Source organism: Apostichopus japonicus, chromosome 5 (genome assembly GCF_037975245.1).
Source record: "Apostichopus japonicus isolate 1M-3 chromosome 5, ASM3797524v1, whole genome shotgun sequence".
Classification (NCBI taxonomy): domain Eukaryota; kingdom Metazoa; phylum Echinodermata; class Holothuroidea; order Aspidochirotida; family Stichopodidae; genus Apostichopus; species Apostichopus japonicus.
The window spans coordinates 23,480,505-23,496,375 of record NC_092565.1 but is presented as its reverse complement, the minus strand read 5'-3'; the positions used below and the strand labels follow the sequence as shown (position 1 = coordinate 23,496,375).

Genomic DNA, 15,871 nt, shown 5'->3' with positions numbered 1-15,871 from the left:
TGGTACAGACCAGACATAACAATAAAAACAAACTTGGAGCTCTGAGTTATTCTGAGAGACAAAAGTTGACAGGTTTCAATTTAAGTTTTCATATTGATGAAACATTTAACTCTTGGATGTCAGTTCTTTGATCTAATGCAACTGACTGGAGGAGTGAGCTAACAGGAAAACAATATTTAAACAAATTGCTTCTTAAGGTAAATGTGATAAAAGCTAGAGGGTATGACATTTTAATCCTAGCAGGGTCTTCTTATGAGGCAATCAGATCTTACTGTCCAGGATGAATTAAGGCAATAGGTCAATAGAATATAATGTGGTTGTAACCTGAATGCTGGCCTTAAGTATTATATGCAGCCGAGCTATGAAGATGTTGGATACACCATATACTCATCAGAGCTTTGCTTGATTTATTCTCTTGACCCTCCTCTTTAATTGTTCTCTTTTCTCTGGGATGAGCCACTTGGCCTTAAACTTTTTCTCTAATCATCCTCTCAGTAAGTCCTCATCCATGACAGACGTCAACAGAAGAAAAAGAAATGATCTCTTTATTACAAAAAAAAAAAAAATAAACACAAGGTTACTGCACGAAACGACGGACGGAAATATACATCACTTTTGAGAAGAAATTCAAAATAACCCGGGGGTATCTATGGAGAGCACAGAGAAGAATGAGTTAAATCAGGAAGAGAGGAAAGGATATGGTGCCAAATAAAGGGGATTTATAAATCAAAGCATTATTTATTGTTTATCACATTAGATTTGTTTTATGTCTGTATTTTGCAGAGGCCAATTCCAGTTCTTAAACTCTGCAAATGATATTGACATAAGTCTAGATATCGGTGATGTCTGAGACTAGGATAAGCCAGCTTCTTTACTAGACAGGAGTCCATTATTACAGGTATGGTAATGATAGTTACATGAGCATATTTCAGTGAAGCACTGACAACAGGAACTTGACTGAACTTGGCTTTTAAGTTCCAGTCCAGCTACCACATTCATCCAAAATCAGAGTCTAGGATACACCAAACTTGAGACTGGAAAAAAGTCCATTACTTGGGCTTTGGTGATTATATATGCATAAGCCAATTTCAAGTATTCAACACTGGCGTAATGACTGTCAAGCTACTGCCATGTAGATGTCAAACTCTGAGAACAGGACAGACCAGAGATGAGTCTGGACTCCAGTCCAAACCTTCAGCTCAGGTAAATAAATACAGAGACCAGAGATGAGTCTGGACTCCAGTCCAAAACTTCAGCTCAGGTAAATAAATACAAATATACGCTTAGTCTAGTTAAGAACTGACATACAAATTATTCTCAGTTGGATTTGTTTCCATTTCTGAGCTAATATTACCAAGATATGCTCCTGACTTCCAAGACCAAGAAATAAATTCTTTTATCAACAAATTAATCTTTGAGAGTTCACTGCCACACTAAGAACAAATTCAGAAAAGACTTAGTGATACATGTTCACATTTTGAAAAAATCAACAATATATCAGTAATAACAAACAAAATTATGTACTGAGTTGACTCAATAAAAAATTGACTGTGCTAATGGTGCCAATTTGTTGGAGATAAAAATGAAATCATAATTAATTCCTAATTTAAAGGTTATCAGTGCTTCCCTCAATTAAGCCCAAAAGACAATAGGCTTTGTCGGCTGAATCCCTTTCATTCATAGCCACTTGAATCTGATCTGCAACAAGCAATAACTGTGAACTAAAGTCCTATTATATATGAAACCAGTTCTCTGCAATCTTCATTGAACTAACAAGATATCTTGCCCTCGGCAATCGACTGACCGATTCTACAAAGCACATTACTACTACTACTAAAGGAGTTGAACCCCTGATTGACCTCGCAAGAGGCCTTGCAGGGGATAATAACTTTATTATTAAAGAATAGACAACACATTCATTTTTCTTTGAGGATCAGGGAATGGCACATTACCCCCCCCCCCTTCACCCTGTATACAGGAGACAGACCCCTACGCTCACTCGTCACACGGACGTACATCTTTCCTTTTTATGAAGAGAAGTATCCAACAAAATTATTGTTATCTTATGTTCGTTCGCTTCCGTTAAAGTTTCTCAAAAAACTCATCCGAGCAAAACGAATGCTATGAATGACTCTGTCTTACTCTTTTTGCAACTGCTAATAACATTATATTAATTATGCATAACTGTCGAGGAACATCCATTATGTCAATTCAAAATAGAATATAAATCCACCCATAAACTTTAATACGGAAAACATCAATCAAGAGTGACTTCAATAGGCTTAAAGGAAACCCAAATGGTAATGTTTCCTTTTCAATTTTACGACAGTTTGAGAAATTTGTTCCATTTGCTAAATACCGAGAAAGATGTGATCCAAATGTCATAAATAGTATCCTACCCAAAGAAAAAGCAAAAAACAATTGGCTGAAATAAAGTCAAAATTCTTCATTAATAATGAAACTTTTATTATGGATTTTCTTTTTTTTTGTCAGTCTCAGTGATCATTTTTTTTTATAACTCATCTGTCATATGCAACTTTCCATCATTATATGGGGGAAAAAATTGAGAATTTGCAACCAACAGTAAAGTATTTTAGAAAATTTAAAGAACTTTCACTGTGCTAACATTTAATTCCAACAAGGGGATGATGGACCTTTCCATTACCTTTCATCAAGGAAAAGACCTCCAAATTCAGGCAATGGAGAGGCTTAATGACAGGGGTTTGGTCGTTAGCTAGTAGGGAGAAAAAGGGCAGTTGCATTTTTTATGCCTGTGCAAAATTAATTTTGTTTTTGTATTTACTCATTGAAAATGCTAGTGGGAATTTAATTTTTAGCCAGTAGATTATTATGCAATGACATTTTTATAGCAAAAAACTTGTGACATGCTAGGTGTGGCTCACTCAGATTAATCAGTGTTGCAGGTCTGTGTAAACCTCACAAAGTGTTTAACATATTCTGAAAGACTGCCACTTTCTAAATAAACCTGTAATTAAAAGCCTGAATTATGCATGCACTTTAATGTAGGCATTCATTACACACACAAAAAAGGGGGCCAATTTCTATGATCTGTAGGGATCTAATGAAAGCTGAAAGAGATTATGTAAGGCCGTCGCGATACATATCGGTTTATGCATGTTAATAACAGAAGGCATAATGAAGCTTTATTTAAATTCAATATATTGATATGATGATGGGACATTGCATTAGCTTCATATGTTTCGCTATGAGCCTTCATACAGTAATTATAACTGTCTTCCTTTTTTGTTTCTTTTAACTATCAAACAAAGATTTGCAAAAAAATCTTCTTAATATTTTCTTCCTTCCTTTTCTTTCTTTCAATTTTTGTTCTTTCAAAATCATTTAGTTCATAACTGAGATGCACCCAGTAACTCGGATTCAAATCAATACTTGAACTAAAATATCCTTGATATAATTCTGTCTGCTGCCACCTACTCTGCACTTGTTTACTCAAGTCAACATTTTTATTCACAGAAGATGGTAATAAGTTTTCGTGGGGTTATATGACCCTTTAGGAAGAAAGACAGTTTTCTTTAAAAAAAATTAGTACGCCAAACTTTGCAGACAAATGTCGATGGTCTATAAATAGAACAAGGTGAAGAATAAGTAAAGCTCACCTTCCATATTGGCCTTTGAACCGGCAGGGTCTTCAAAATTACAACTTTTTAATGAAGCTCCCTCTAAGTTAGCAAGAACCATTTTTACACCTTGTAAATTTGCTTGCTGCAAAGTAGAAGAAAGAAACCTACTTTATATTAACTTGCAAACAAAAATAATCACAGACCTTACACAAACCTGCCCCCTTTGAGCTGTGAAAGTCAAATTAGCATAAATCTTTAAAGACAGCAGGTAAACACCTTTCAAATGGCGAGATGGTGAGAGAGTGTGAACTGGAACACTAACATTACTGTACGGTTTACAATGATACGGTAATATTACTATACGGTTTACAATGATACGGTAATATTACTTAATGCTACGTATTGAGTTAAAGTAAACTAGAATGCTACTTAGAGTATTATGTTTTGATTATGAGGTAACATTACTTAAAGCTACGTATTGAGTTAAAGTAAATTGGAATGCTACTTAAAGTATTATGTTTTGATAATAAGGTAACATTACATAAAGTGAAATACTGAGTTTAAGTATACAACAATGCTACCTACAGTACATGTATAATATGGCAGTATTTACAAACGCTACACATAGAGTTTACATAGATTAGAATGCATTGCACAGAACTATGTTTTTGTAAGGTAATATTACTTTAAGTAACATATTGAGTAAATTAAAGTATGCTAGAATGCTTCAAACAGTATTGTCTGATAAAATGACATTACTTTAAGCTATATCCTGAGTTTAAGTATACAATAATGCTACCTACAGTACATGTGTAATACCATGGTATTTATAATTTAGCTACACACAGAGTTTACATTAACTAGAATGCTTTTCACAGAACTATTTTTTTTTTGGTAGTAAGGTAATATTACTTAAAGTTAAATATTGAGTTTATTAAAGTACACTAGAATGCTTCACACAGTATGACATTTGATAAAAAACTTAAAATGACTTGAAGTAACATATTGAGTTGAAGTATAACTAGCAATGCCGAACTCATTACGAGTTTTGATAAGATATTATTACTTTACGCTACACATTGTGTTTATTAAAGTATACTAGAAATACTTCACATAGTATTATAGTTTGATAAGGTAACATTACTTTAAGCTACATATTGAATTTAAATATACAAAAATGCTATCTGCTGTTTATGTATACTAGAATGCTTGGCACAGTAATATGTTTTGAAAAGGTAATATTACTTAAAGTTACATATTGAGTTGAAATATATTAGAATGCTGCATAATTTACATGTTTCAATAAGTTATTATTACTTTAAACTACATGTCGATTTGAAGGATTCCTAGAATGTAGCTTACATTATTGTGTTATAATAAGGTAATATTACTCAAATCTGCATATTCATGTTGATGGATCTAATTAATTAAAATTCCATACATCTTTCATTTCCAGCTACTTACGTCAAGTTTGGCAAAAGATAAATTGGTCCTCTCTAGGGAACAGAAGGCCATGTTGGCACCAGATAGATTAGCGTGGCTCAGATTCGCCATCTTGAAATTAATGAATCTCAGATCTAATTTCGCTAAGTCTGCTCCTTCAAAGTTCATTCCCTTAAAAGAGAAGAAAAATATTCAAACTTATTTCTTCAAATCAATATGTAAATTGACTTCACGAAATGGATGATTCAGCTCTTAGGCTCATCCTTGTTTAATGTAAATATATTTTTCCATTTTCTAACATAAAGTATTGCAAATATCTAAGTATCATGTGCAAATATGCATACATGGTTAAAATCTTGTAGCAATTTAGCCTTTTTGACAAATTAGTTAATAATACAATACCAACTACATTTACTTTGTGCTTTCCATTAAATTACATACCAAGGACATGAGTGTAACTAAAATTTTATAACAAAACTTCAAACTTTGGAAAATAGTATGCTGCATTTTGCTGGTTGCTATGTATATTTTCCTGCTGATCTATTGGAATATTTCTGCATAAAACAAGTCTCAAAAGTTGACAAACAGATATGCATAGCTTTGTCTTTGAAATAAGTTCCTTTATTTAAAAGGTGGCCCAATGTTCAAAATTGAAGACAAAATGTAACCAAGAAATGAGCTATTTTGTTACAACACCTTCCCAGTATGTATTTTGTGTAATGTACATAGAACTCACTTGGTCAGAACGTTTCGAGGTAACTTTCTGGTGTCCCCAACCACCCCCCCTTCCCTTCAAATAAAGGTCACATATCTAATTACCCCTAGATTGTGTCCTCACCCCCCCACCTCCCTTACAAATGAAAGTAACATATCTAATTGCCCCTGGAATGTGTCCTCACCCCCCCCCCACCTCCCTTACAAATGAAAGTAACATATCTAATTGCCCCTGGAATGTGTCCTCACCCCCATTCCTCCCCCCACCAACTCTCTTTACTTTGAAAACTCTTCTTCTGCCACCCCTGCTTAGAAATATAACATAAACTACAGCAATCGTTGGTACCTGACATCTCAGTTCGCTGTTCAGGGCACAGCCTTGAAGCATGGTGATAAACTCTCTTCTTGTGATTGGTGTATAATCGCCCGGTGTTTTTCTCTCTTTAACCATCTGTTTCAAGGGTTCAATTAGTGATGTCATGCCAAAGAATTTAGCCTCTTCTAGAACACCTGTCAACCAGAATGTATCAAAATTGTATTAATAACTTCATCAAAATTTATTGATAGTTTAGTCTCACACGTTGGTCACATGTCTTGATTTCTAAGCTGATATCATATGATCATTTTTGAAATGCTGCCATCTTTTTTCTCCAAAGTATCATCTACTTAACTGCATACTAAATCGGCAGCCCAGGGCCTGGAATGCAAGGAAACAAAGGACCAATATCTAGCCCAACAAACATGTCTTCAGCTACTGGACAAAATATCCCAATATTGTTGTGTGTAATCTCAACACTAAGTCGCTGTGTGCTCTATCACTAACATAACACATTCATATAGGCTGTTCTCTGGCAGACATCCATTGCTGTTTATTTCATGTTACCCCTACATGTGCCTGTGCTCAGATATTGGTACCTCTTTCCCATGAGGCCATACTTCCAAGTCAACTGATACCATATACTCCTAGTCGTACTGTCCCATTACTGATATCCTCTTCATTCTAGTTAAACCACTCATATCCAATCTATTTCAATGATATCATATACTTCCAAGTCAACTGATACCATATACTCCTCGTCGTACTGTCCCATTACTGATATCCTCTTCATTCTAGTTAAACCACTCATATCCAATCTATTTCAATGATATCATATACTTCCAAGTCAACTGATACCATATACTCCTCGTCGTACTGTCCCATTACTGATATCCTCTTTGTTCTAGTTAAACCACTCATATCCAATGTTTTGAGATATTTTTTCTTTCCATTAACAGTCAGGTATTATACCGCATGATCCTGACAAATTCAATGCAAACTGAAACTTTAACTGAACAAAAGGCAATAAAACACTGATAGTAGGCCTATATTTTTGCATAAAATAACTGGACAAACTAATATTCTTACTTCTCCGAGGGACAAATTTCTGACTCACCGGCAGCACCGATATTAGTATCAACAATCAGCTGACCGTGTCTTAAATAATTCATGATAGGTTCAAAATATTTTGGACTTCTGTCAATCAGGTATGCACCACTGCGATCCATTGCACTATTCCAAGAAGGGTCTGTAAGAAAGAATATGACAGAGTGATTAGATGAATGGCTTGCTTTTCCACAGAAAAGAATAAACTATCTCAACATCAAAGTTAATTCCAAGTTTTCCATGATTTTTGAGGATAGTTGGTGGTGATCCTTATAAAGCCATTTCTCTTCTAGGACCACCATCATAATCCTGTCATAATCCACAGTACAATGCAATGAATGCACACTGTGTAAACCAGGGATCATGCACACTGTGTAAACCAAGGATCATGCACACTATGTAAACCAGGGATCATGCACACTGTGTAAACCAGGAATCATGCACACTGTGTAAACCAGGGATCATGCACACTGTGTAAATCAAGGATCATGCACACTGTGTAAACCAGGGATCATGCACACTGTGTAAACCAGGCATCATGCACACTGTATAAACCAGGGATCATGCACACTGTGTAAACCAGGGATCATGCACACTGTGTAAACCAGGGATCATGCACACTGTGTAAACCAGGTATCATGCACACTGTGTAAACCAGGGATCATGCACACTATGTAAACCAGGGATCATGCACACTGTGTAAACCAGGGATCATGCACACTGTGTAAACCAGGGATCATGCACACTTTGTAAACCAGGGATCATGCACACTGTGTAAATCAAGGATCATGCACACTGTGTAAACCAGAGATCATGCACACTGTAAAGCAGGGATCATGCACACTGTGTAAACCTGGGATCATGCACACTATGTAAACCAGGGATCATGCACACTGTAAAGCAGGGATCATGCACACTGTGTAAAGCAGGGATCATGCACACTGTAAACCAGGGATCACGCACACTGTTTAAACCAGGGATCATGCACACTGTGTAAACCAGGGATCATGCACACTGTGTAAACCAGGGATCATGCACACTGTGTAAACCAGGGATCATGCACACTGTGTAAACCAGGGATCATGCACACTATGTAAACCAGGGATCATGCACACTGTGTAAACCAGGGATCATGCACACTGTGTAAACCAGGGATCATGCACACTGTGTAAATCAAGGATCATGCACACTGTGTAAACCAGAGATCATGCACACTGTAAAGCAGGGATCATGCACACTGTGTAAACCAAGGATCATGCACACTGTGTAATCCAGGGATCATGCACACTGTGTAAATCAAGGATCATGCCACAATTTCTCATTTTATACAATCCAAAATGCGGCAGACACAGACAGAGTGATTAGAAGAGTGGTTTGCTTCTACACGGAAAAGATGAAAATATCTCAACGTCATTATTTTATTTTAGGTTTACCATGATTTTTAAGGGTAGTTGGTGGTGATCCTTTGTAAAGTCATATATCTCTAATAGGGCCACCACCATCACTCATAATCCACAGTACAATGCACACTGTGTAAAGCAGGTATCATGCTACCAATCAATTCATTCAATAAAAACACAAAATGAGGCCAGGAAGGGATTTGAAGAGATATTCAAAGTCAGATATAAATATTAAGATTCATGAGTAGATAGACGACATACACACTTACAGTCCAATAACATACGTACAATAACATACGTACAATAAGCAACTGCTTTATGATTACACTTCGCAATGATTCCACATCATGGTCAGCCACTGCAAAACCATTTCTATGAGACATAGTACCACAGAAAACAAACTACTGTATTTCCATGTTTAAGTGCTGCTCTACCATTAAGTGAAAACTTTTACTATTAGCTCTGTGCAGACTGTCCAGTGTTACGCTTACTAATTTTCATGTTCAGCGTTAGGCTTGGATGACTTTCACCTAGCAACCGGATGTCTGCTGTGTAAAGGCTGAGCTAATCAAGTGATTCCCTTGCCTCTAAATATACCAAGACAAACTCTACTGCGATTTCTGCTTCTTCGAGCACATGGCTGCATGCAAAATTATATCTTGTATGGATACAAGATTACCCGAATGCAGCAATGATGACATGAGATATGGAATAAAATTATAAACAACATTGTAAGATCCTAACGATGCCTGACGATGAGGAAGATAAGTTTATAGGTCAAGTAAAGGTTGTTTATCTTCAGAAAACTCATTTGCAGAGTAAACTGTCTGCTCCATGTAACACATGACACAGACTTACACCCAAACTGCACAAGGATTAATTAGTAACAACTCTATTTTGAAAAGAAGCAACATTTGTTCTTTGTTATGCTAACGCTTCCATTTCGACCTTGCATTGCCATGGTAACCTTTAAAGATTGGGATTTTTAGTGCTAGCATTATATTTACAAGGGAAAATGTAAGTTTACCTTCAGTTCCAAACATTCTGGCTAGCATGGATTCTGGTTCTCTTTGAGTCAATGTACTCCTGTGAAGAGCCAAAAAAAAAGAATCAAATTCAACATTTCACTGAGAGAAAAAAAAAACTTGTATTACACAAATGTAAAAAAATTTGCATAATAAGAATGAAACAGAGCCTTTGAAATATAGACATCAGGTACAAGACTTGAAATCAAGTTTAACAGAGCACAGTAAAATTGTCCCATTAGTATGGTAACACTCTCAAGTTGGACTCAAAATGACACCAACATGGTTAAGCACCAACAAAATTGTTTCGTTAGTGCTTAACCATGTTGGTGCCATTTTAACACCTGCTGTTGGCTCCATCAAATTGGAACTGGGGGTGGGGTGAGGGGAAGGGGAGGTGCATGGTAGCAACAGTAAAGTGATCTCAATTTGTATTTCAAGAACTTTTAATTCAACCATGTTTGTAATGGCAGATGGATAATATTCTTCTTCACTTTTAACACAACAAAGTCCATATCATTGGGGTGAATGTAAAATTGAATTAATATTCAAGAGCACTTGTTTAAAGTGTAATTACTGGTTTTGCCGCCCTTTTATGATCTCATTACGTTCATTTGGCTTATCAATAATTTTAATTATTTATGAACTTTTATTTATTACTGAATCTAATCTTTGGATCATGGAAGCTTCATGTGGCGTAGTTTTGACCGGCAGACCATCAAAAGTCCTCCAAATATGCGAGAAACATAAAAAATGGTCACTGATCATAAAATTCTCAGAACATTGATGCCTTGATAGTCAGGCCCTTCTCAATGTCTAAGAATACAGTCAATCTTGCGAGTTAGACCCTCTTGTAACCCTGTACAGAGACATTTATGGAAATTTTATCATATCAATTTTGTCATAGATGGCTGTCTTTATTTGACCCATAGATATATTTCCCTGCCTATTCCAAGCATGTTATCACGGCATGTTAGAACCGTCTGGTGAGGTTCAATTTAAATGTTCATCTTGGTCATTAACAGACACTTCTGTCTTCTTTCAGACTTGTGTGACTTTCTACACTACACAGTAATTATGTTTTGTTAATCATTTACACATCACTTAATTAATACACAAAGACCGAAACTGAAAATCTTGTACTTCAAGTCATCCAGAAAGGTTCCTTATTCAGCAAATCTACTCCTGACAATGTTAGTTTTTTTTTTTTTTTTTGTCAATCTCAAGTTTACTTTCATCTTGATGTCAACTGCGTTTTGATCTAGTGTTGCAATTAATCAACTTATGGCATTTTAGAAACAGATCTATGCAATTGCAATACAATTTTGTAAAAATTTATTGTGTATTTAATACTCAAAAATTATTACAATTGATCAAACTAAGCAACCCCCTAACAGGGGCAGGATTACAGGAAGCAAGTGGGGCATTTGCCCCATCCCCACCCCCCCCCAATATTGCCCAGACCTTGAGTCGGCTTTTTTATCCCATTCATTGAATTGCTGCTATCGTTGACACATACATCTCTCTCACTTAGTCATTACATTTTCAAATACACAGCTAGTACTGGGAAATAACCTATAAATATTGCACCATATCACATCTAGGGACTTTATCAAATAAAATCAAAAATCAAAATCATTAATTCTAATTAATCTTCTTTTGGTCAAGTTAAACCTCTTAGGGGTCAGGGGTCGGAAAAGTGAGAAGGAAACCTGGGGAGGGGTCTAAGGAGGATGTGTCCCCTTAACCTTTGGGAAAGTTTTATAACAATGCAATAATTTGATTAATTGCAAGTCAGATTAAAACAGAGTTGATATCGAAATGAAAGTAAACTTGAGATTGCCAGTGCCTAGACAAGAAGGCAAGTAACAATGTCAGGAGTAGATTTGCTGATGTAAAATGGAATGAGTGTTTGGTAGTGCTGTAGAACTGCTAAGACTTGCTGGATAGAAATGGGGACCTTTCTGTTGGTCAGTCACAATATGAAACTGTTTCAGAGAAATTCAGGTTTTCATACTAACAAATACCCCCCTCCCCCCCCCAAAAAAAAAAATTCATAACACATCAAGTACGTCCAACAATTGGTGTTCTGCCAATGGATAACCATGCACCCTACGAGGGAACATTTGAATGGAAGACAATAGAAGTTCTGACAATCTATACTACCATAGGATGATACAGTACACGCCAGAGTGGTCCATTTACCTTGTAGTAGTAAAGGGAGTTCCTCCAACATTAAGTGTCACCCATTGTATTTGTGGCGTATGGGATACAACACTGTTACTTGTGGCATGCTCTTTGCTTACTGCAATCACCAGCTGCGGATCTGAAAAAAAGAAAGGAAAATCATAATAAAGAAACTTTCACAGGAGGTATCATCTTCCCCAGACCACCCCACCATCCCCACCCACACCCAATGGAACTTTAACTACCCCCTACCTCCCTGAAACACAGAAATACACTGTTTACCATTTAAACTCTTTGAAAGAGTCCTTACAATATATAAGTATTGAATTGACATTGCATAACAGTACAAGTTTCAAGTCTCCTTTTGATAAGTTTACATACAATTGCCTAAATGAATTTCAGAAGTATATCTACCACCTTTTACCATTGCATAAATAACAACATTCGATCGATAATTTCCCTCCCTCCCCCCCCCCCTCCCACCCCAACTATGTTATTACTTACCAATAAAAGGCTCTCCCTCTGAGAGATACAGGACATCATCATCTCTGCCAAAGAAATTCATACAATTTTAGTTAATCTGGGAGGATCATGTTTTGGAAAATTGGAGAGTTAATATAATAAAGTTAAATTGTGCAATGAAACTGAGCCATCCAGCCCTATTTATTTTTCTTCATTGTTGTTCTATAGTGAATCCCAAGGGTAACAAAGCCTATACTGCAAAGGCAAGCCAACACCGGCTGATATCAAACAAATAATGAAGCAACTGCATAATTTTCCTATCTATTCCTGTTCCCAGGGACTGCCACTCAACATCCCTATCTGAGATGCGCAATGGCTTATACGGATCACCATCAACTTGATGCAGTGTTCAAAAACCAAGAAATTATTGCAAAAGTCTCACAGTTTAGCGTTGGTTATTTACTATCTTAAAGTATTTGTGTTCATTTCATTCGGTTATTTAAGTGTGTATACAGCAGTACACACATGTTGCTAATCTTGTTCTTTTTCTTGCTTCCTTAATTTTCTTTTTCTCTTCCTTTCATTCATGGGAGTGTTCTACTTTGTAAAAGTCATGAGGCTTCTTAGAAACACTTGCTTTCACAACTATGCAGGCTATATATTTAACTTAATCCATTAATAAAGTGTATAATGTTGTGAAGAAACCAAAAAATGAAATAAATAATAAAAATTTGCACAAATTTTGTATCAGAGAACTTGAGGCTCAGATGATATAATTTGAAAAAACAAAAGAAACAAAAAGGAGATCTTGGAACTATCGATTGTCACCGATATTTGACTAGGTAAGAATCAAAAGTTTATTTTTAGAAAGTTAATGGCTAATACTACTTTAAATAGATCTAGCATATAATAATGGCACAATGTATGTATCTTAAGGACTATACACTATACATGAAATGGGTTAAGTCTTTAACTATTCATAAATGAAAAACTCATCATGAACTCTCTTTCACTTTCCAAATGGCCTGGTTGAAAGAAAGGGAGAGTGAAATCGTGCTGCCTTTTTCACCAAAGGGTGAAGATCGTGACAATATTTGAAGTTCTATCAGCTTATAAAACTTTAAAGCTAAAATATGATCAAAGGTTTGTCGTGCCACATGTGGTGTTATTGTATTATATTGTTAATCTTAGCTGTATGTGTTTTTGAACTTTACGGCCTTCTATGTATTATTCTGCCTTATACATGTATGTTATATATTTGGGTTCGTTTTGCTGGTTGTGTTTTGTTGTTTAAAACCTCATTAAAGGTGTAATCAAATGATCAGTCGTCGTCATTATTACTACACCACATGTCCCTCAGGCACCGCTGCAATGTTCACCTTCAATACCAAGTCCAAATTTGTCAGATTTGGTGAGAATTCTACTTGCAATATTTACCTGATGAGGCCAAAGTTGTCTATTCTTCCTCCATGTTTGTTGTAGATGACGGTTGCGTTGATACCAAGGATACTGCCAGCCTCTATCAGGAATGTGTCCCTTTTGTCTGATAAATGTATTACCTATCAAAAAACAGAGAAAATTATCTGATTGAAGTTTATATATATAAGTTTGGGAAAGAGTGAAAACTACATAGTATTAGTTAGCCCAGGACTGAGTCAGCCTAGCAGATAAAAAAAACACAACTGAAAAGTTAGGATCCTGGTACCTTTCAGCTAGATTCAGTCTGGGATAGTTTTACTATTATGACGGGAAATTTTCTTTTCCTGTTCTTGCAGTGGTATTTACTCAATCAGCAGTTCTTCCAGCAATGCTGGATATTAAACCATGGAGTTGCCCATAACAACACCCTGATTAAACACACTACAGAAACTATTGTACGCACAATGAAAGACATTTTACAGGTCAAACATTCTTAGTCATGGAATTTTGTTACCTACTGTACAGTAAAGGCTGATATAAAAATTGCTTCCTTCCTGCTTTTGTATGTAGAACTCACATTACAAACAATTCCTTGGTAGCTTTGTTATTAACAAAATAAAATACTGTATACATGTGCATAGATTCCTGCTTTTGTATGTAGAACTCACATTACAAACAATTCCTTGGTGACTTTGTTATTAACAAAATAAAATACTGTATACATGTGCATAGATTCCTGCTTTTGTATGTAGAACTCACATTACAAACAATTCCTTGGTGACTTTTTTATTAACAAAATAAAATACTGTATACATGTGCATAGATTCCTGCTTTTGTATGTAGAACTCACATTACAAACAATTCCTTGGTGACTTTTTTATTAACAAAATAAAATACTGTATACATGTGCATAGATTCCTGCTTTTGTATGTAGAACTCACATTACAAACAATTCCTTGGTGACTTTTTTATTAACAAAATAAAATACTGTATACATGTGCATAGATTCCTGCTTTTGTATGTAGAACTCACATTACAAACAATTCCTTGGTGACTTTTTTATTAACAAAATAAAATACTGTATACATGTGCATAGATTCCTGCTTTTGTATGTAGAACTCACATTACAAACAATTCCTTGGTGACTTTTTTATTAACAAAATAAAATACTGTATACATGTGCATAGATTCCTGCTTTTGTATGTAGAACTCACATTACAAACATTTCCTTGGTGAATTTGTTATTAACAAAATAAAATACTGTATACATGTGCATAGATTACAAAATGTGAAGAACTCTTATCTCAGCTCATGATAGCATGTATCTAAATTCTTGCATGTTTCATATTACATGCACCACACAGCAGTGCAATCACTGTCAGAGAATCACATGTCAATGTACACTAAGAAAATCATGAAAATTATAACATATAAGCTGTAATATTGCTTTAGTGACAGCAATGGTTCTAACGAATGAGTATGCACCAATGAAGTAGAGCAACACTAAAAGGGAATGTATTAAAGTGAGTTCGACACTAGCTGGTATTTCCAAAATGAAAGACTACCTTGTTTAAACTGTGACAATATGTAGAAAACACAAGCTACTCTCAAGGCGATGGATAACATGGGTATTAATTATTCAAAAGCACCAGTGAAATGCTTAAAGCTTGGGTGGGCACTAAATGGATCTTCTCTTCCAGGTCACACAGAAATTTTGCACCCAATCCACTACATGCTATGGTATACCTATTGCCTATACCTGTGAAATCAGAACTTAATACTCCATTGTTCAAATTGCACCAATAGACACAATGAAACCACAAGCTTCTCTCAAGACTATTGACATTATGGACATGGTAATAATTATTTCAAATGTACCAGAGAATTGCTTCAAGCGTGGGTGGGCACTCAATGGATCTTCTACGTCACACAGAAATGTTGCAATGTCACAACACGGTCTAGGAAACCCCCTAAAGTATTTTATTGATTGATTTGTGTGTTGACTACTTGGATGCTAATTATTTTGCCATGGTTTTGTGCATCCTTAAACATTACGTAATTGATGTATTGTTAACAGAGCATGAGCAGTATTAGTAGCAACTAGCCATGTGCTATCTCATTTTTCTGTCTTGGGCTTGAACTGAACACAAGCAAACCGTAACTTGCTCTTGTTTAATTATGCAAAACTTAGATAAA

General features: G+C 35.6%; 1 protein-coding gene across 1 annotated transcript in view; it reads right to left on the bottom strand.

Moving 5' to 3' along the window:
• LOC139968119 (BTB/POZ domain-containing protein KCTD9-like) overlaps nucleotides 1–15,871 on the bottom strand; it is a 30,903-nt gene that overhangs the window by 12,261 nt on the left and 2,771 nt on the right. The window contains exons 2-9 of the mRNA XM_071972505.1: nucleotides 13,694–13,815; nucleotides 12,299–12,342; nucleotides 11,813–11,933; nucleotides 9,610–9,668; nucleotides 7,193–7,324; nucleotides 6,106–6,269; nucleotides 5,067–5,216; nucleotides 3,639–3,744 (exon numbers count right to left, since the gene is read on the bottom strand). Coding sequence (XP_071828606.1) covers nucleotides 3,639–3,744; nucleotides 5,067–5,216; nucleotides 6,106–6,269; nucleotides 7,193–7,324; nucleotides 9,610–9,668; nucleotides 11,813–11,933; nucleotides 12,299–12,342; nucleotides 13,694–13,815 — 898 coding nt within the window. The remainder of the gene's footprint in view (nucleotides 1–3,638; nucleotides 3,745–5,066; nucleotides 5,217–6,105; nucleotides 6,270–7,192; nucleotides 7,325–9,609; nucleotides 9,669–11,812; nucleotides 11,934–12,298; nucleotides 12,343–13,693; nucleotides 13,816–15,871) is intronic.